General features: G+C 40.3%; 1 protein-coding gene across 2 annotated transcripts; it reads right to left on the bottom strand.

Annotated features, from left to right (window-relative positions):
- Window positions 1-4,719: 4,719 nt before the first annotated feature.
- ldhba (lactate dehydrogenase Ba) lies at window positions 4,720-20,521 on the bottom strand. 2 transcript variants are annotated; one of them, XM_086058322.1, is made up of 8 exons: window positions 20,359-20,521; window positions 16,579-16,714; window positions 16,327-16,444; window positions 16,064-16,237; window positions 14,530-14,703; window positions 14,218-14,335; window positions 12,716-12,839; window positions 4,720-5,382 (listed from the first exon to the last, which is right to left on the bottom strand). In XM_086058322.1, exons 2-8 carry the CDS (start codon window positions 16,705-16,707, stop codon window positions 5,215-5,217), a joined length of 1,005 nt encoding a protein of 334 aa, XP_085914448.1. In that variant the 5' UTR covers window positions 16,708-16,714; window positions 20,359-20,521; the 3' UTR covers window positions 4,720-5,214. The 2 variants fall into 2 exon arrangements, with proteins under 2 accessions (XP_085914448.1, XP_085914449.1); XM_086058323.1 differs by having other exon boundaries at window positions 20,369-20,502.
- Between the last annotated feature and the right edge of the window lie 2,691 nt (window positions 20,522-23,212).

Below are 23,212 nucleotides of genomic sequence, written 5' to 3'. Positions count from 1 at the left end.
AGATTGAAGGTCATATTTCAAATGTTAAATAAGGGGCAGTTTAATAAATTGTTTCACCTTTATTCATTTATTATCTTGACTTATTTCCTACTTGTTTCCTGCTTGTACAGCAAGGACACAAACAATAATGTCAGGCAATTAACGGAATTGACTTAAACACCTCTTACTGTGTTACATTACAACCGTGTGACTTCTCTAAACCAATTGGCATATATAAATATATATTGTCCATATTGTCATGGCCAAAAGTTTTGAGAATTGAAAACAAATGTACATTTTCACAAAATCTACTGCCTAATTTTTGATTATGGCAATTTGAATGTACTACAGAATGTTATGCACAGTGATCAGATTAATTGAAATTATTTGCTAAATCCATATTTGACATTTATCGGATCATCAAGAACTTTAAGGAGAGAGGTTCAATTGCTGTGAAGAAGGCTTCAGTGTGCCCAAGAAAGTCCAGCAAAGGGCAGGACTTTTTCCTAAAGTGGATTCAGTTGCGGGTTCAGGCCACCACCAGTGTGGTGGAGCTTGCTCAGGAATGGCAGCAGGCAGATGTGAGTGCATCTGCATGCACAGTGAGGCAAATACTTTTGTGGATGGCCTGGTGTCAAGAAGGACAGCAAAGAAGCCACTTCTCTCCAAGAAAAACATCAGGGACAGACTGATATTCTGCAAAAAATGCAGGGGTTGGTCTGCTAAGGAAAGGGGTAAAGTCATTTTCTCTGATGAATCCCCTTTCCGATTGTTTGGGCCATCTGGAAAAAAGCTCATCTGGAGAAGAAAAGGCGAGCGCTACCATCCGTCCTGTGTCATGCCAACAGTAAAGCATCCTGAGACCATTCATGTGTTGGGTTGCTTCTCAACCAAGGGACTGGGATCACTCAAAATTTTGCCTAGAAACACAGCCATGAATAAAGAATGGTACCAAAACATCCTCCGAGAGCAACTTCTTCCAACCATCCATAAACAGTTTGGTGACGGACAATTCCTTTTCCAGCATGATGGAGCACCTTGCCTTTAGGCAAAAGTGGTAACAACGTGGGTCAGAGAGAACAACATCAAAATTTTTGGGTCTATGGCCAGGAAACTCCCCAAACCTTAATCCCAGTGAGAACTTGTGGTCAATACTCAAGAGGCTGGTGGACAAACAAAAACCGACAAATTATGACAAACTCAAAGCATTGATTATGCAAGAAACTCAGTATGTGGCCCAGGAGTTAATTGACAGTATACCTGGGAAAATTGCAGCGGTCTTGGAAAAAAAGGGTCGACACTGTAAATATTGACACTTTGCATACATTTCATTTAATTGTCAATAAAAGCCTTTAACACTTGTGAAATTATTGTAATTATATTTCAGTATAGCATAGTAACATCTAACAAAAATATCTAAAAACACTGAAGCAGCAAAGTTTGTGAAAACCAATACTTTGTGTCATTCTCAAAACTTTTGGTCATTACGATATATATCAATCCATCCATTTTCTTAACCGCTTGTCCTCACAAGGGTCGCGGGGGGCGGTGGAGCCTATCCCAGCTGGCTTCGGGCAATAGGTCCTGAACTGGTTGCCAGTCAATCGCAGGGCACACAGAGACGAACAACCACCCACAATCACACCTATGGACAATTTGGAGTGTTCAATTAACCTGCCATGCATGTCTTTGGAATGTGGGAGGAAACTAGAGTACCCAGAGAAAACCCATGCAAGCACGGGGAGAACATGCAAACTCCACCCAGGAAGGACGAAGCCCGGACTCGATCTCACGTCCGCCGCACTGGGAGGTGGACGTGCGTACACCCCCTACGAAAAATAACGCTTTAAACAATATGTCAATGAAATCAAAAACAATTTTCTAAATATTGACTAGACTAAATTTGTATAACATCTGTTTAACTTATAACATGAAAGTAAGGTTAATAATATACATTATTCATTACACAGGTGTCAAGCAGACTGTTGACTATAAATGGGTGTAACTTAAAGAAAACACTTTCCCATTTCATGCTGTTAGCAATGGCACCACACGGAAGAGAAATGTCACAGGACCTGAGAAAGAAAATAATTTATTTGCATAACAAAGGTGATAGCTACAAGAAAATCAGCAAAGCTTTACTCATCAGTCAGAATATTGTAGCAAAAGTGGTACAAATTCTTTTTTTTAAGATGGTACTGCACCCATTTCACAGAGACGTCCAGGTTGTCCACGGATGTTAACAACTCGACAGCAGCGTCTTCTGATGAGAAGGGTGGAAGAAAACCGACATGTAAGTTTGCTGCAGTTACCTAAGGAAATAAAAAGCCAAACTGGGGTAACTATTTCCCGTGACACAATACGGCGTAAACTGCAGAGGAATGGCATGCATGGGTGCCGTCCACGGAGGAATCCTCTCCTAAAGCCCACAGGCACAAAAAAGTGCGCCTAGAGTTTGCCAGGGCCAATGCTGACAAAGATGAAGACTACTGGGACTCTATACTCTGTAGTGATGAGACAAGATAAAAGTTTTTGGAACTGATGGCTTCAAAACTGTATGGCGTAGCAAAGGTGAGGAATACAAGGAAAAATGCATGGTGCCTGCAGTGAAACATGGCGGTGGCATTGTCCTCATGTGGGATTGCATGAGTACTGCTGGTGTCGTGGGAGCTGCATTTCATTGATGGCATCATGAATTCACAGCTGTATTGCTCAATTTTGAAAGAATAGATGCTGCCATCACTCCATGCCCCTTTTGCTGGTATGCAGTGCTGACTTTTCGCCAAACATGACATGATAGTTGTGACTTAACGGTTAAATTTTGGACTCAACTGTCCACAGAAGGGACTTCCAAAAAGCTTCAGGTTCGTCCAGGTACTCTCTGGCAAAGTTAAAATGGGCAGCTTTGATCTTTTTTTGTGAGCAGAGGCTTCTACCTAACAAGGCTTCCATGAAAGCCTTGTCAATTGACTTTTCATCTGATTGTTGAAGCATGCACATGTGTCCCAGAAGAAGAGGGGGAAGTTCCTTTGCGTGCTGGCTTTTAAACTTGTGTCCCAGGGGGTCGGACTAGTAGACCCACCTCTTCCGTGCGCTTGAAGCAGACTTGGTCGACTGAGACCAAGCTTTTGGGATAGCATTTGACAAGCCAGATGCTTCATTTGTCATTCTGAACACATTTCAAACATTACCGCGTTCATAAAGTTATTGAAACCGCAAAGCTTACTAATTAGTTAAACCTATATGGCTGCAGAAGTTACACACATCATTCATTTGAGACATACTGGTTGTGTACAAAGATAAACAACAGAAGACACTTGATGTCAGTCAAGCACATAGAGTCCGTTTATGTCCCAAATTATGTAGACTTCAGATTAATTACGAACGGCAGGATTCTTGAGGATAATACCGATAGTGGCCGCTGGAGGGCAGTGTTGCACCGTATAACTTCCAAGAGGCGTACCATGAGGCAAAAACATATGGCTGATTCCTGGAGAAAAACCAGACCATAAAAGTGGTCTGGGGACTGGTAAGCAGTCTTATCGCTAGTCTGCTTGCTAAACAGGCTTTTAGATCTCGGTAGGCACTGAGGTATGTGTGTCCTGTGGGTTGTGAAAACGAAATCCAGTCCCTGCTGGAGGCAAATTCAAAGAGTTTTCCTTTTTGAACTGTCTCTGGTTGGTTTGAGAAAACACAGGTTTAAGGCACGCGCACACATTCCCCAGGCGGAAATGTTTAAAAAGGCAAATAAAATAAAAATTAAGGGTGACGGGCAATATTCGTTACAATATATATATATATATATAAATATATACTGTGTGTGTATATATTTATATATATCTATTCGGGGTGTTACAAAAAAATCGATTCGGGAATATATTGCGATATTACAGCGCGCAATTCTCGAATTGATTCAATATGCGGCCGAATCGATTTTTAAACATCAATTTTTTAATGGGAATATTCAACAAAACGTCTTACTTAGGGTTAGGATTCACACATTAAGCATGGAAGAATGTAATATTAATGGAACATTAAACCTTAATATTTTATTTCAGTGCTGTTCAAACATGAAACAGTGGTTCAGTTATAAGCCTGAATTTTCAGCCTGAATTTTCAGATAAATAAATTTTCATACAAATCTTACAGTGTACATGTACAAGTTTACTGATTAGTATTTTCAAAATTTGAGTAAAATAAATAAATAAATAAAAATCTCAATCAATTTATAGATTCGTATCGGGATTAATCAAATCGAATCGTGACCTATGAATCGTCATACGAATTGAATCGCCAGGTACTAGGCACTTCACACCCCTAATATATATATATATATATATATATATATATATAATCATTTCACTGTGAACACTGAAAATTACTACAATTTACTACTATGAAATGAGTTTTTCTTAAATCAACAACTTTTGTTCAAGAATGAATGACAATATCATTATTTTTGTTCAAATCCATTATTTTCAATGTCAGCATTGTAGATTTGGGTATGACTAAACATTTAATAAGATTATTTTCATATTTTATGCAAAAAGTCTGACCATCATGCCTGCAGGGTTCACAAACTTTTGAACAGCACTGTGTATATATATATATATATATATATGTATATATGTATATATATATATATATATATATATATATATATATATATATATATATATATATATATATAATGTTACATTTGATAAAATTGTCACAAAAATAATAGAACAATACCATGGGTTCCATGGGTTAAATGCATTTATTAAGGGATTTGATCAAAGAATAAGATACTATCAATTTGTTGTTGTTTTTTTAAAGACAATGTGTTTCGGGTTCTATGACAGTCTTTTGTACTGACTTAAACGTTCTCTTGAATTTCTGCTCAATAGGCTTACAGTACAAAGACAGGGAACACTGCACATGTGGAGTTTTGGGTTCTGATCTACACATCACACACATGTTTCTTTGACTGTGTGAAAGTGACCCAGTTAGGTTGTGCTTTAAGTACACCGACACGGGCTACTTGGATCTACAACTCCTGATAAAACACAACAAATTACAAGTAGTTTAGGAGAAAATGTGCTTGTGTATTTTTTGAAAGGAAAGCACCAAGCCAATACTTCAGCTTACATGACACCACCCAAAAAGACTGACGTGCTTTCAAAGAATGCTAAGGTGTGATGGAGAGGAATGTAATTGTGCATGATGTCAGGCTTCTCTGGACCACACTGGCGCTCAAACATCCTTTAGGTCCCTCTGGATGCCCCAGAGAGTGTCAGCGCTCTTTTTCAGCTGAGCCACTTCGTCGTCTGTCAGGGTCATGTTGACCACGCTGCCCACACCACTGCTATTCAGAACGCATGGCAGAGACAAGAAGACCTCTTCTCCAATACCGTACATGCCCTAAGTAGACAAACGGAGAGTTAGCATCAGTTATAATAGTTTTGCACGTTTCATTAGAGTTTGTTTTTATTTCGTTTTGACTTTAGTTTTAGTTAATGATTTTAGTAGACTATTGGTTTTGGTTTAAAACTATGAAAAGACTAGTCATTTTTCCTTTTTTTTTTAACACCACCACATTTAAAATGAAATAATAGTGGTGTCTTGTAGCATTAATTACAAGGTTTCTCAAAAATCGGAAATAGGCTGTTTAGCAGCCCACTTTTTGCGGAGTACTGAATATCCATTTTCAATTGATCAAAAGATTTGACTCATACAAAATTAAGCATAGTGGTGTGTTTCATTCCCTTGTCAAGAAAACGTAGAAAAAGGTTTTGAGGTTTTAAGATTCAATTCATTGCTAAGTTTTTAATCAAATCCCAAATGAAACATTTTGGCATAAATACTGCACGGCGCGTTGCATATATCTGCGCAAGCGGGTTGGACCCGATGTTGGTAATTTTGCAGACGAGCGCAGGTAAGGGGGGACTACTCACAGTCGAACTCAATCAAAGTGGCATATTTGAGCTGTCTACGAAAAGAGATCCCAAAACACGGTTCTGGATGTCCAATCCCGTAGCATGCGGGAGAATTTAATATTCTCAGGCATATCCAAGAACACCTCTGACAATCCAGAGGCCGAGATAAAAAAAAAAGTATGACAACATCGTTAAAAATTACGCAGGAGACGGTAAATAATATCTCTTTTCACTGTGTACCTCGGCTTGGAGCTCATAGGGGCAACAAACCCCGTCCTAATATCGCTAAGTTTGAGCATTTTAAACACAAAGAATTTGTTAAAATTAAAGGACTCAGACGCAATCTGCTTCTTCCTCAGGTCATTGAATCGGTGGAGGCTGGTGTCTGTGGATCTCACTCTGCTTCGTTTGTCCTTCCTTCCTTTCCTCAGTTTCTCCTTTGGTCTCTTGAGGTCTCCCTGATTTTTTGGATTTGTTGGAATTTAGATGTTTCTGGGGTTGGTGAAGAACTCTGGTTGGTGGCCCAGTGGGTGGTGTCTGGTCGGTGCTGGATTTCACCTTCCTTTGTTTTCTTTGGTCCTTCCTCGGGTCTCCTGACGGCGGTGTTCGGTTTAGGTGAACGGTATGGGATTTTTTTTTAATAGGTTTTTGGTGAACTAACGAATACACGCACGCACGCACACGCACATACACATGCACATACACCCACACATACACATACACCTACACACCCCCACACACATACACACACACACACATACACATCCACATACACATACACATACACATACTCACCCACATACAAAAAAGAAAAAAGAAAAAAAAAGAGCAATGATGATGACATTACCGAATTAACAATACTGAGCTCTTTTAGAAAAAAATAATAATTAAAAAAATTTAAAAAAGTAAAGGACGGGATCTTAAAGGGACCTCTTTCGGAATGAATGACCAATTCCCGAGAGAGATAATGAGCGGCGAAAGGTACTGTTTCCTATAATGAGACAAAATAGGCAGGAGGGTAAACGGACTACGATAGTCGTTGATAAGCTATACATCGATGGCCAACTATTCCGGAACCCCAACTCCACTCCCTGGCTGTTCTAATTGGCATTGGTGGAACTTACCTTTGTTTGATTATTAGATGTATACATATACTGTATATGTGGTTATTAAACCTAAAATATGAATACTTAGGCTATATTACAAATACAATATTAATACATAACTATATCTAAAATATATTTAAACAAAAAAATCTCGCTTAGGTTACTATTCACTGGTGTATTGTTACATGTTAAATCCCCCGCCAATTTCCTTCACTTCCACCTCCCTCCCCGTTATTTTCACTCTTATATTTACTTACACGTTACCTCTTATTTCACGCAAATTACATAAACCACCTAACTACTTTGATTCCAACCTATACCAAGCCAATATTAACAAGTAGCCTATACAGATATATACACAGGACTGAGTTTATATTGTTTGTATGCATAAATTAGTTCTGGTCTCCTGGAATGTTTGTGGCGCTCGCTCACAGGCAAAAAGAATAAAATTCTTAGACCATCTCTTAAAATTAAAAGCAGATATTTGTCTCCTACAAGAAACCCACCTACAAAAATCTGAAGAAAAAATACTTATTGACAAGAATTTTAGTCAAGTGTACTCTGCCCCTTATAACAGTAGACAAAGAGGAGTCTGTATACTAATACATAAGAATTTATTCTTTACTCTAAATAATACAGTAACAGACCCAGAGGGCCGATACATTATTATTTAGGTGACTATATTTAATAAAATATATACATTTGGTAATTTATATGTCCCTAATAATGATGATCCGGCCTTTTTCCATGAATTTTTCTCTCAGCTGTTTGATTTAGCAGCGAATTCTACTATTATTATTGGAGGAAACTTTAACACAGTCTTAAATCCATTAATAGATCGTTCTAATAATACAATATGTATAAGGCGATTACAATCTACTAAAGTAATAGGGGAATATATGGATGATTTTGGCCTCGTCGACAGTTGGAGACTTAAAAACCCAACTAAGAAGGAATTTACCTTCTTTTCCACTGTGCATCAAGAATTTATTTATTTCTACAGTATAGACGATATGTTATCTAAAAAGACAGAGTTTATAATACAACAATTGAAATACAACCACTTTGAATATAATAACAAATCAGGTAAACTTCTTGCAAACCAACTTCAACGCAATCGGGAAAAATCTCTTATAATGGCTATTAAAGGGACACCTAGTGAATGTATGCAATCACCACAAGAAATTAATCAAATTTTTTATAACTATTATCGCAACCTATGCTCTGAAACTAACAATCCTAACCCTGAGCATTTTGAGGCATTCCTCAGTACCTTAAATATACCTTAGTTAACTACTGAATATAAAGATATGTTAGATGCGCCACTTACTATAAACGAGCTGTACAGTGCTCTAGATAGTATGCCTAATGGCAGAGCACCTGGCCCGGATGGTTATCTGGCTATATTTTTTAAGCACTTTTGGTTAATGCTTACTCCATTATTCTTAAGAGTAGTAACAGAAATTAAAACTAATGGTTACATACGTCCACACATGAATACAGCAGCAATTCAACTTTTATTAAAGCCAGAAAAAGACCCCACCCTTCCATCAAGTTACCGTCCGATTTCACTAATTAACACTGATATTAAAATTATCGCTAAGGCTTTCGCATCTAGACTAGAAACAGTAATCTCGACAATCATTCATAGCGACCAAACAGGCTTTATTAAAGGCCGTCACTCTACTAATAATATTACGAGGCTCTTTAACCTTATTAGCATGTCACAGCGGCATGATAAAAAGGCAGTTATTATATCGTCGGATGCAGAAAAAGCCTTCGACAAAGTTAACTGGTCCTTCCTCTTTGCTGTTTTAAATAAATGTGGCTTTGGGAAGTCATTTATTCACTGGGTGTCAGTATTATATGATTCTCCTAAAGCTACAGTTACTACTAATGGTATTATATCTCAGAGTTTTACTCTAAAGAGAGGCACAAGGCAAGGATGCCCACTGTCCCCTTTATTGTTTGCAATATTTTTTGAGCCGCTTGCATTAACTATACGCGAAGAAAGAAGGATTCAAGGAATTCACTCTGGGGTAACAGAACACAAAATGAATCTATATGCCAATGATATTTTACTTTATTTAGAAAAACCTGCTATTTCGTTAGAGAAAGTATTTAATTTAATAACTAAATTCTCACATTTATCAGATTATTCTATTAACTGGACAAAATCAACACTACAATCTATTACAGAAAATTCATGGAACCCTGCAAGCCGGGACCCACACTACTAATTTCCTATAGGTAATTTAAAATACTTGGGCATAAAATTTTCACTTAAATTAACTGATTTAATTCATTTAAACTTTACTCCACTTCTGGTTAGCATTTATAGTCCCTTTGAGCGCTGGAATAATCTTCCCATTTCTCTAATAGGACGAATAGCCACCATTAAAATGAAAGTTTTACCCAAAATAAATTATTTTTTCTCAATGATTCCGTTTAAACCTACGTTTAACTGGTTCCAGTTGTTGGACTCGGCCGTTACAAAAAAGAAGCAAAGATTAGTCTATCTACTCTTCAGAAAATAAAATCCAAAGGAGGTCTAGAGGCACCAAATTTTATGCACTACTACATAGCTAACCAGCTACAATATATCATTCTATGGGCACAACCTAACAGAGATACTAACTGTTGGCTGGAACTAGAACAGAAGGATTGTAGATTTACTCTTTATTACAACATCGATTAAGCGACACAATTGTTTTAAAAACCCAATGATTTCTGCCACCCTGACCGCCTGGTGGAAAGCACTAGAAATTACAAAAGCCCAATTTGAGCCCTGCGGGCTTTCTCCCATATGGCATAACCCTGACTTTTAACTTAACAACCAATCGTTGTATTCAGGTGTGTGGGAGCAGAAAGGAATTACACATCTCCACCATCTTTTCTTAGATAATATGTTTATATTATATACATCCTTGCTCCAAAAATACAAAATAAAAAACGGACATTACATTATCTGCAAGTTAAAAACATGATAAAGAAACAAATTCGCTCCAACCGCCTGTTTTAGCTAAAGATATTACAAAGCTTTCTCCGACAACAACAAAAAAAACTCTCAAAAATATACAAGTTACTTTCGTATACTGATAAAATGTATTTACCCATCTTGAAATGGGAGACAGACTTGTCTATAGCTCCGGAATCTGACTTTTGGATTCAAGTTTGTGAAAACGTATTTTAAATGACAAAAGACACACATTTACAACTTATCCAATATAAAATTATTCATAGAACATATATTACTCAATATATGATGACAAAAATGGGACTTTCAGACTCCAACATTTGTCTCCAGTTTACAAAACACTGCAGACACTTATTTTCATGCGTTATGGTTATGCACTACGGTTATGTATTTCTGGACTAAAGTCTTAGAAAAACTTTCCGCTATCTTGGACTGTAGGATACCTTTATCTCCAAACTTGTGTTTGCTAGGTGACCTAACAACTGATTTACCACGTAAACAATTTTAATCTACACTTGTAGCCCTTACTATCGCTAAAAAAACCCAATTCTTGTTAACTGGAAAAATAAACAAACTCTGAATATCGACCAATGGTCTAACCTCCTCATAAATCACATTTTAATGGAAAAAATATCTGCCTAGAATAAAAACCAAATATCAAAATTTATACAAACATGGTCTACGTATATAGAATCTTTTAATCTAAATCTGGTTACTTAATTCTGCCTGTTAGCGAGAGCCACCACATCGCGATAACTTATATTGCTGTTTCTGTATTTGGCAATTTGTAACAAATGGTTGTGTTTTTATAGTCAGGAACCCAGTTGCTGCCAGCAGGATGGAGCAGACTACATCAAATGATACCGTACAGTCACCAACTCCTCAAGATTCACTTCCAATGGGCACTAAGGGTTAATATTCGGCTGAGCGTGGGTGGCTCTGCCCCTCTGTGGGCTGCTGGGTGCAGCTGCGTCTTGGCCGTTCTCTGGGTCTCTTGGGGGGTGCTGCGTTGCGGTGCTCTTCCTGTTATCCGGGGTGGCGCCGCCCCAACGCGGTCCGTCGCTCCGTGCCCGGCGACGCGGTTTGGGGCGCTGGTGCCCCGTGGTTCCCTCTCACCTCCCCCTTGCTGCCTCGCCCGTCCTCCGCCTCCCTGTCCCTTCTCCCTCGTCGCCCTTCCTCCTCCTCTCCCCCTCTCTCTGCGGCCCTGCCGCTGCCCCTTGCCCTTCTTGTCGTCTCCTCCCCCCGTCGCATCCCCCTCCCCTGTCCACCTTCCTCCCCCTCCCCTGGGCCGGGGGCTCTATCCATGGCCTGGATCTCGGGGCTCCAGGGGCGGGTGGGGGGTGTTGTGCCTGCCCCGCTCCAGTGAGCCTCCTGGCACCTCAGGCTGTTCCCATATGCCCGCCGGGGTCCCAGTGGGGGGTTGGGTGGTGTGGTTGGGGGTGTGGTGGGCGGGTGTGCCTCCTACCCCCGCCCGGTTAGGAGAGGCCCCGCTGGTCGCTCTTCTTAACTCACTGCACGAGTTTTGCAAAATACACTTTGTTAATAGACACACAGGGCACATAACACACACTTTTTGTGGAGGGGGGACAGTTGGAGACACCATTTTCGCCCTACAACTTCCCTCCAATTTTAATGCACCCCACACCTGAGTGGGGCAGGTGTGTCGGGGTGGGGAGCCATCGGTTGGGGCAGACTGCAGTATTAAGCAGTGCTGCAGTCCCCCATCTGTATCCCCGCCGCGCCACCACGTCCCCCCCCTATTTTTTTATGCACACTTACACTCACTGACACGTCTGGGAAGTAGGTGGATCGGAGCGGGGTTGATATCATTTCCCTCTGCTCCATCTCACCTGCTCCCAATTTTAATGCACCACACACACACACACATACACACACACACACATGCACACACACACTTGTATATACCCTGGGTGGGGTCACATCTACGGTGTAGGGGTAGAGTTCTCAGTGACAGGGTTCGGTACGCTGGCGTGACGACCGGGGCCTTTCCCCGCTGGGCCTGGGGTTTGGGGGTGCCGCCCGTCTCCCAGTGCTCCCATCTCCCCTTCCGCCCCCAGTGTTCCGCCCACCATGCGGCCCTCCCCTCTTTGGTGGAGGTTTTCATGCATACCAGATCGACCACACTAGCATCTATCGAAATTCAAACACAATGTGCTTCTTCCTCTGGTCGTTGAATCAGTGGAGGCTGATGTCTGTGGATCTCACTCTACTTCATCTATCCTTCCTTCCTTTCCTCAGTCTTACCTTTGGTCTCTTAAGGTCTCCCTAATTTGTTGGAATTTAGATGTTTCTGGGGTTGGTGAAAGATTCTGGTTGGTAACCTGGTGGGTAGTAGGTGATGTCTGGTCGGTGCTGGATTTCACTTTCCTTTCTTTTCTTTGATCCTTCCTCGGGTCTCCTGACAACCTCACGACTCTAGCTGGATTCTGAAGTATTCGGTTCAGGTGAATGGTATGGGATTTTTAATAGGTTTTTAGGTGAATTAATGAGTACACACTCACACGCACGCACATATGCACACACACCCGCACATGCATACAAAAAGAAGAAAAAGAGCGGAAAAAAAAAAACGAGAGAGCAATGATGATGACATGACGAATCGGTAAGATTACCGAATGAACAATACTGAACTATCTCAGGGAAAGAAAAAAAAAAGGAAAGAGATCCCAAAAGTTGCAAAGGACACTTTGTGAGTGTGTGTGCATGTCTCTGACCTTGACCATGGTGGAAACTGGGTGGACGCGGCTCATGTTCTTGACAATACTCTCTGTCAGGTCAGCCACGCTCAAACCGATGGCCCAGTTGGTGTAACCCTTCAGCTTAATCACCTCATAGGCACTGGCACACAATGCAGCACTTTGTTCATGTCATGCTGACATCATTCATCAAAATGAAAGCAGAAAACAGCAGACTTGCCCCCTTTAATCTTTGAGTAGCAATTTAGAAGATTGATTTAAATATAAATCACAATCGTGTGACTATTAATGAAAAATAAGTGAATTATTAGAAAACTATTACTGCTACTATTACTTGCAAAAAGTGTGTGTTGAATGCGCAGCTCTATTTAGCCAGCAGCCTGAGCACTGCCCGACAGACCGCATTACACCTACCAATGTTGCAGTTGGCCAATCTAACAATCCCAAGGGACCATTTGTCGTAAAAGCCTGTCGTCACTGCTTGGCCTCAAATATCAGAGGCTCTCAGGTTTTCCCACCGAGGCATCAAATACAATCAATTTATACATTTATGACTGTCCTGAAACAACAGATGATGTTTCACTGCCTGCTCCATGCGCTCTAACCACAGTGAGGCAATGAGCGTTTTGTTGTCATGGTCAAAGTTACATTATTCACTAAATTCTGTTTTCAGTCTGAAACTGGTTGAAATATAACTCAGTGGTAGAAAGCTAGGAGAAAATTCTTGATGTTATGGAGAGCTGAGTGCAGAGCTAATCAAGTACATTGTTTGTAATAATCAGCCACTTCGACTGCAAGAGGAAGGATTTTGCCTGTTGTTGACATACACTACCAGGTGGCAAGCGAGAGTAAAAAAATTATGAATTTGTGACTGTCGCAAAAGACCTTAAACATATAATAAGAGCATGATTATATCATAAAAATACAGATATTATGTCATTTGTTTCATATGCATTTTGTTATATGGCATTTCCTTGTACAATTTTAGCATATTCATACTTAACTCATTCGCGCCCAGCCATTTTCACTGAAGCAACCCCCTTTTGCTCCCAGCTGTTTTACTGGATTTTGACTGATTTTGCAAGGCCCACAGAATATTGTGTTTTATTGGTATAAAAACATGGAACCTACCAAAAGAAAGATTAGAGTCTCTTCTTTCATCAGGAAAAAAAGTATATTTCTGTTTCCGTTTTGCAGCAATTAGCATTAGAATATAGCTAAGTTTCATCATTATTCACAAATCTGTTTAAAACAGTGGGGGAAACAGCTTTTTGCAACATGGCCCTGGTTGATCTCTTATACTCTGCTGTCACCTGCTGGCCGTTTTTGTAATAACTACAATTACTTCAAAGCCTTCTGTATGCTCTAGCATTAAAAAACATATAAATATGTCTTTGGGAGCATCATAATATCTCAAATAGAATTTATTTATATGTTTTTGGGAGCAAATGACTTAACATACTGCTGTGGAATTTCAGCTTTGCCCTGAATGGATGGACATTCATTTTCATACGGCGTACCTGTCCACGACAGCTTTATGTGTGGCCTTCCACTGTTCTTTATCACCGTCACTGCCAATGTCGGGATTCAGCTTCTGCAAGTTAACCCCAGCAACATTTGCGCCACTCCACACAGGCACTGCAATAGAAAAATCACAGTACTTCTCTGGACCCGCGCTAATCCGAGATGGACTAACGCAAATTGGAAAAGTATGCTGTGGTCTGATAAGTCCACATTTCAGATTGCTTTTGGAAATCATGGATGTCGTGGCCAAGGGCCATGGGTCAAGTCATGCTAGATCATCATCAACAGTTGAGCTTGTTCACACTCACCACTGGTATCTCCATGCTCGCCCAACACCCAGCCATTAAAGGAACTAGCATGGATGCCGAGTCGTTCGGCCATCATGAAGCGAAAGCGGGCCGAGTCCAGGTTGGTGCCACTGCCGATGATGCGGTGTTTGGGCAGGCCGCTGAGCTTCCAGGTCACATAAGTGAGTATGTCCACTGTGAATGGGTGTTATCATCAAATAACCACAACACAGATAGTATGTAACCACATTACAGTAGAACAGTGGTGTCAAAGGCTGGTCCTCGAGGGTCTGAGTCTTGCATGCTTTAGAGCAAGGATGTCAAACTCATATTAGCTCAAGGACCACATGGAGGAAAATATTTTAAAATATATTACCAACCATTGATCGGTAAAATCATGGTATATAACTTAAAAACAATTGGCGTCAATTATACGCAGATTTTCCCTATTTGTGGGTTAGCCTTACATCACGGGGCTCAACTGTAATTATATTGTTCCAAAAAACAATTTGAATGCTAATGGAGGCAGCAACACTTTGTCTGTATGAGTTCCGGACGTGTTAAATCCTACCCGTTTTGCATATATATTGTTCCCGGAATGCATTGTGGCACAGTTAATGAAGTTATATGGACGTTAATCTTTGTCATATGTGTTTATGTTACCAGTAATTGAATTTGTGGCATATTTAACACGTTTATGTCGGTCTATGATTTTATTTATTTATTTTTAAACAAACCCTAATTTTAGGTGGTGTGTAAAATAATGACATCCAGGGCATTTCCATGTACAAGTTGGATTGCTCATTTTAGGATTGCTTGTGAAATTACGAATTTATATATTTTGGTTGTGGCCATCTGATTAATTGGTCCGACTACAATTTTTTTTTACTTTTCAAAATCATCTCACGGGCTGGATTAAACCCCTTTGCGGGCCTAATCTGGCCCGTGGACCGTATGTTTGGTACCTCTGCTTTTGAGGTTTCCCAAGTACAACACAGTTTATCAGCAAGCTCTTCAGGACCCTGATAATGATCCTGATCATTGAATCAGGTGTGTTGGAGTAGAGAAACCTTGAAAAGACTCTGATACCTGTGCAGTAGAATGCCGCAGAGATGACACAAATCGGCATGAACAAAAATGCCTCTGAAGTTTCAACTGCCTTCATTTCCGCCATTATAGTAGACCTCAACATATTTCTAGACTGCAGTTCAAAGACAATCCTTACTTTTGCTTATTGTGTTTTTCTTGCAGCCTATTTCAACACTTGTTTCAAATGAAATTCCAACTTTAAAGGGATTCAATAAGGCAACAAATATACGATACATGGGAGTTTAGAGTCTTATACAGGGGGGGTGTAGATTATTTGAGTATGTTGAGGGTTAGGTTTAGTAAGAATGGTGAGAATCGGTCAAGAAATGTTTAAGTAGAAGTATGTCAAAAAATTGGGAATGGAATTGAAAAAGTTAAATGGTGTACTGTAGAACATGTGTTAATGCTTCTAGCATAAACGCAAGTACTACAAGAACTGAACGACGTTCAGCTGTGTTGTACTTACCAGGGTTGGAGACAACGATGAGTGTGCACTGTGGACTGTGCTTCATGATCTGAGGGATGATGGACTTGAAGACGTTTACGTTCCTCTGTACCAAGTTGAGGCGGCTCTCGCCCTCCTGCTGGCGGACTCCGGCAGTCACCACGACCAAGCGAGAGTTGGCAGTCACTGCATAGTCTGGAAGTGGAGAATGAGAGCTTTTGTAATGACGTGTGATGAGTAAGAAACTGTGATAATCGTAGACTGTGAGAGCAGCACATTCCGACCTTTGTCCGCAACAATCTTGGAGGTCTTGAGGAAAAGGCTGCCATGCTGCAGGTCCATGGCCTCTCCCTTCAGGCGATCCTCCATCACATCCACCAGCGCCAGCTCATCACACAGATCCTTGCAAAGTGAGCACCAGAATCACACCTCATACAGTACCTCCCAGATGTGCTTCCACCATGTTGAGACTGTCGTGCGTGACTCGCACTACAGGCGGCATACTGTCAAAAATACTTTGATGCTGAGTGTCTTACCCGCAAGAGGATACTAATGGCGCAAGCCATGCCCACTTGGCCCACCCCAACGACTGTCACTTTGTTCCTGGGGGGCTCTGAAGAGCTACCGGGCAGAGGGCTGATGAGTTTCTGAAGAACCGATGACATGATGGAGCTGCAGGAAAGGCACGGTGAAGTGAATCAATTTAATTATAACTTTGATTTATTTTATTACTATTTAGAATTGGACATAACTGCTTTAATTTACTCAGTATGGCTCTGTGTGAGAATTTAAGTTGATGTGAGGGGGTGAAGCGAATGTGTTAATTATATTCCTTTGTATTTTACAACCGGTTGAGCAGGGGAGGGTTTTTTTTGGTGCCATCCCGTCTGGCTCTGAAAACGTTAATCTTTATTTTGTCACTGCGGGAGAGGTTTGGGACAGCAGGAAGAGAAGAAGAAGGAGGAGCATTTGGCGATGTGTATTGATGTATCATGTGACTGTCTAAGACGGACAGGGATGGCTGAGGGGAGGGGAGGGGAGGAACGGCTGAGGATTGGTGGAAGAAGACGGGGAGGGGTTTGTAGGATCACTGAAGGATATTAGTGACTTGCTCGTGGGAGGGGCATTACAGATGGGGTAGAACATGGCGGCGTTTGGCTGCTCCCTTGTCTGTCCATAAGCTTATGAAAATAAATCCTCATTGTCTGATTTTGATAATCAACATTATGAACACGGGAAAACAAAGAAACAGTTTTCCAACAACGGAAATTAGTCAAGGGTTGCTAACTTTTTCTGTCTCTTGTGGCAATTTTTTCAAAAAGGGGCTGACCATGTTACATCCTGTTAAAAAATCAACTACACGAGCAAAGTCATTTTCACATTAGGCACACACTGAAAAAAGTGTTTCGTTGGACTAAACAAAAAAAATTATGTAATTTGTTACAGCTATTTATTTATTTTAATTTTTTTCTCGTAATATTCATGATTTGGTTGAAAGCATCATTTTCAATTTAATATAAATCAAATAGCTAATTTATTTTTCCCAAGCCAAATAAAAAAACTACATCCAAGTAACTTTTTATTGGAATAAACTAATTAAAGTAATGTTATTACTTTATCCCAAATCAAATTTCTGATTCAGTATGAACAAAATTTCCGGGGTACAACCTGAGCTGGTTGCCAGACAAATGTAGGGCACACATATGAACAAATATTCACAACCACATCAAGAGACAATATAGTGTTCAATTAACGTATGTACTAGGTACAGGGAGAACATGGAAGCTCCACACAGGAAGGCTGGAGGCTGTATTTGAACCCTGGACTACTGAATTGGGTGGCGGATGTGCTTAGCAGTGGACCACCAAGCCTGCTAAGCTAATTGAAATAAAACAAAAACATATTTACAGTCAAATAACAAACTACCATTAAAAACACAAAACTGTCCCTATACAAAAATATATATATTTTTTAAACTAAGTAAAAAAAAAAGTTAGTTTTTTTAATTGGGGAAAAAAAGCTAGAACTATTAAAATGTATGAGTTTTTTTCTTGATATTTTCTCCTGTAATGAATTCGTATATGTATTAGTTGAAAATGTCAAATTTTACACACATAGGGGAACTAAATGAAAAACTTTTACTAATCCGGAAAAAAAAGTGTTGAATGTGCCCATGCTATACAAAAAACAACAACCTAGGATTGTAAGTTAAGACTCATGCAATTCTACAAAAGATTGCACAAATTTGCTAAATACTTACAATAAAAGAAGATCGTTTAGGAACAGTTTTCCTGTTTTTACAGGCATTTTGTTATTTGATTGCAAATATGTTTTTGCTTTAAACACAAATTTAGCTGAGCGGTGGCCTTACACAGCAGTCAAAGGTTCAAACCTAATAATAATAATGCATCGGATTTATATAGCGCTTTTCTAGACACTTTACAGAGGAATTGATACATTATTCATGCACTCACACATTTACACCGTGGTGGCTGTAAACTACTTAAGTAACCACAGCAGCCCTGGGGCAGGCTGACGGAAGCGTGGCTGCCAGTGTGCGCCTACTCCGACCACCACCAAACATTTGCACCTTACAAACAGCAGTGTGATTAGCACTGGAGGCAATGTGTGTGAAGTGCCTTGTCCAAGGACACAATGACACATGATTTGGGGAGAGTGGGGATCGAACAGCCGACCTTCTGGTTACTGAACGACCGTCTCTATGCCACACCACGGCCGCCACCTTTGTCTCCAGCCATTCCGCGTGGGCTTCCATGTTCTGCGGGTCCCTGCGTGGACATTCTCCAGGTACTCTAGTTTGCGCCAACATCTCAAAAACATGCATGGTTGGTTAGTTAAACCCTAAATTGTCCCTTGATGTGTAAGTTTGTTCATCTATGTGTGCCCTACAATTGTCTGGTAACCAATTCAGTTTGAACCCACAAATTTTGTTCATACTGATTCAGAAATTCGATTCGGGGTAAAATTGGCTTTAATTAGTTTATTCCAAAATAAAAAGTTACTTGGATGTAACTTTTTTATTTGGCTTGGGAAAAGTAAATATTTGATTTATATTAAATTGAAAATGAGGCTTTCAATCAAATCATGAATATAATGAGAAAAACTTTAACAAAAAATTGCTGTGACAAATTACAGGATTCTTTTTTTGTTTTGTTTAGTCCAATGAAACACTTTTTTTCAGTGCACAAACGAGCCTGAGGGAATGCAATCACAGTCAGTGGCACCGATGATGATGAATCACGTCTACAATCTGCCAGTGCTGCTGTTTTGGTTAGCAACAGCATCAGTACCAGTGCTTTTAATGGCCTAAGCAGTGAACTATTTGATCTATGTCTGAACAATAGGATATGTGGACTGAATTAATCACAGTAGGGCTGAACATGACAATGCAGCTGACTTCAGGCGAAAGGTGGACGACACCACCAGGCACCACGTTAAGGGCAATGTCCGAATGGGTTTTGAAATCATCCATCAACTGAGTCATGCAAATGTTCTGTATGTGTCAGTAAATTACAGTCCAACTACGATATCAAGGTCAAACGCTTGTGTTGGTCACAAAATGGGGACATAGAGCACAGATAAACGGACTGCCCCATCTGTGCGTCCTAGTTATTTGCAGATAAAGCATCCACGATGCTGTAATATGTGCTTCATTGTATAGGCTACCCTGAATTAAAGCTAGTTTGGATTAAAATACCTAGCAGGGGCACAGGGACAGCATGTGCTGCAGAGAAGCACAATACCTCATTTTAGCTTCCCCAAATCAGTCAAACAGCTATTTCAGCAACCATATAGCCTACTATATGTAGGCTTATACATAGTCAGTAAATATTGGAGATTTTAATTTTACTATTATGTTTTTGATTATTTACCTACCATTGAGTTTATATAAGAGCGCAGCCATTATGTAGAATTCGAACCCGAAATGTACATTCTTCTGTTTTGTCATTAGGTGTACCAATGTACACCTAATGACAAAATAGTTCATATGCGATGCCTGAATGATTTCAGTTCAAACTGTCAGAATCCCCACAAGCGCAAGCATCAAAATAAATACATAGAAATTCGACTACACCGCTCACGCGTTTGTGGCGTGCAGGGCACCACAAAGCCCGCCACCCACACCCCCATATGTGCCCAAATAATCTGACGAGTGTAATTTAGCAACACACTTCAATTCAAAGCATCCATTGCTGGTGCTGCGTCGAGCACGCATCGCATCCCCTAAACACCCCACCCACCCACGATAGACCACTGCAACCAACATTCTGCTATGTAATAATCAGGCGACTTACGTTTACGTACGGTTGAGAAATCCGTTATTCGGACCGAGACACGGACAGGTGGCGAGTCTGAGAGGAGGCTGGCGGAGAACTGGTGTGAGCGGAGGGGGAGGACGAGGAGGAGGAGGGTGTGTGTGGGGGGAGGGGGCATATGAGGAATCGTGACATGAGTCATACGTGACGGAATTCAACCTCTTTTTTTGTCCACGGCAGACAGGGTTCCATTGTCTCTTTAGCTAAATAGTTGGCACAATATCCTAAACAAGGTCGCATTGTCACTTGCAGGGATTAGTCCATTGCCGGATTTAAAACATTTTAGCACCCCTGAAATATTTTGAATGACTATTAACTGAGCTTTTAGGCACGCGCCGTTGGTACTACATGTCCCAAAATGCATTACAACAGCTGGCTCATTGTCACGTACCGATCGCTGGTAACATTCCGATACGTCACAATGCGTCGTTTACAGCCGCCATCTTTGAGGGGACGCAAAATGTTTCTATAACCACAGGAAAGCAATTCCTCGTAGGAAATTCTTCTGGATCTCTTAATTTGCAAATATAAAATTGCCGTAGAAGGTAGCTTGTTCCTTTTAAATATTTTATAACAAACAAAGTATGGGAAATACATATAAAAACATTACACAACATATGCCCTACAAATGTACATGTGTCAAGATTTGTTAATATAGAATTTTAGATGATAGATGCACATTTTGTAAAACTGCTCAAGAAAGTGTAATTCACCTTTTTTTATGATTATCCTTTTAGTATCAGGTTCTGGAATGATATAGAGAAATGTATTTTTCAATAGACTGGTCACGCTATAAAGATTGAGGGGGAAAGTATTATTACTTGGTTTACATACAAAGATACAGATGTTTGTAATATTGTTGGTCTTTTTATTTCATTAGGGAAATTTCATATTCACAAAGCCAAATTTCTCAAATTTAATCCAGTATTTGTGCTTGATATATAGTCATTATATATAGAGTCTCTTAAATTTGTACAATAAGAACAATAAGAAAGGTAAAAAGATTTAGAAAATATTTTCTAGTTTGTTTAATTGAAGTCTGTCATTTTTTTATTTTAGGGTTATTATATAAATTTGTAATTGCAGTTATGATGCGACATTGAACTGGAATGTCTGAGTGTTTCTATAAATATTTTTGTCGTTTTTATTTGTTGTTATATTGACAAAATTTGTTACAGAATTGTTAATTTGTATTCTGTCAATTAAAATGTTTTTTTCGAGGGGGCGTTCCCATACACACTTCCTGGTTTGAACTCTGGAAAAGTCAGACTTCCGACCATCCTCGAATGCAGCATTATATACGACTAGACTGTCTATAAGACCCTATAGTGCCGGAAGCCAGAGGGCAGCCAACTTACATTAACCACGTTTACTGACAACTTCTGTTAAAACATTTTAGCTGAAAATACTATTAGTGCATGTTTTACTCTAGAATTCCTGTCTGGAGTCATGAGAGGCTCACAAAAAGCGAGTTTCACTGTTCACAGAGTATATATTCTCAGTATTGTGAACTGTAACTCGCAGAGGTTAGGTTTGTATTTCTCAGCATTGTTTTTCCTTATGGGCTTTACGTTCACTTGATTGTTAATGGTTCTGACACCATGATACAGACAAATCTTTGTGCAGCACCCGGAGATATAACTTATAAGAACAATTTAAAGGCTTTTTCTTAGCAATAAAATGTAAATGTACCGCTTCTCTCAGACTTATTTGTACAAGTGTATGTCATACATGTTGGAAATTTCATAGCAAAATGTTTCACGTGATGGGCGGCACGGTGGCTGACTGGTTAGCACGTCCGCCTCCCAGTGCAGAGGACGTGAAATCGAGTCCGGGCTTCGGCCTTCCTGGGTGGTTTTTGCATGTTCTCCCCGTGCATGCGTGGGTTTTCTCTGGGTACTCTAGTTTCCTCCCACATTCCAAAGACATGCATGGCAGGTTAATTGAACACGCCAAATTGTCCATAGGTGTGATTGTGGGTGGTTGTTCGTCTCTGTGTGCCCTGCGATTGGCTGGCAACCAGTTCAGGACCTACTGCCCGAAGCCATCTGGGATAGGCTCCAGCGCCCCCCGCGACCCTTGTGAGGTAAAGCGGTTAAGAAAATAGATGGATGGGTTTCACGTGATGGTGATAACTAGAACCCTCCAATGTGCATTGCATTAATGGTTTCATACATGCATGTGAACATATTGTACCTTGCACCCCCTACTGATGCTGCGCACATCGCAGCATGATGGCGGCGGCGGTAACCAATTGGATGCAGAGGTCGTGCTTCGCTCCCCGTCCAATGGGATTAGAAGGAGCTCATCTCTTAAAGGCACCAGTCGGCTGCATCAGGAGCTTACGTGTGGATGTTTGAGGACCGTTGCATTTGAACCATGAAGAGAGTGAGAGCGAGAGGGCTGGTTTGGGGGGGATTAGACTTAGAAGGAGGCGGGGCTGTTGCGCTATTACATAACACAAAGACCCGTCACGGAAGGCCTCACGCGATTATTTCATCCTCCAGCTTCTAACTGTCCTTTATTTTCACACACTGGACACAATTGTTGGCATCCCTCTGGTAAATGAAATGTCATTTTTATTTCATTTTGGTCATTTTATTCCTTAAAAATAATTTGCTCACTTGGCAAAGAAAGCATGGAGACAGATTTGTGCAATATCATATGACCAAATAAACTAAACAAAAGACAGTACCACTGTCTATCATAATAGGATGCTATGATGAGTATACATTGCATCTAAAAGTTTGTCTTTGTGATTTGCCAGTTTTTGTTTTTTTTAATCCCAACATACTTTTCGAGTCCCTCCCTCCCTATCGCTCTTGGCCTTGCT

The sequence above is a fragment of the Leptonotus elevatus genome, chromosome 17 (genome assembly GCF_054856555.1).
Source record: "Leptonotus elevatus isolate MCC_2025b chromosome 17, RoL_Lele_1.0, whole genome shotgun sequence".
Lineage (NCBI taxonomy): Eukaryota > Metazoa > Chordata > Actinopteri > Syngnathiformes > Syngnathidae > Leptonotus > Leptonotus elevatus.
The sequence above is the reverse complement of the archived record's forward strand: the minus strand, read 5'-3'. Positions and strand labels throughout refer to the sequence as shown.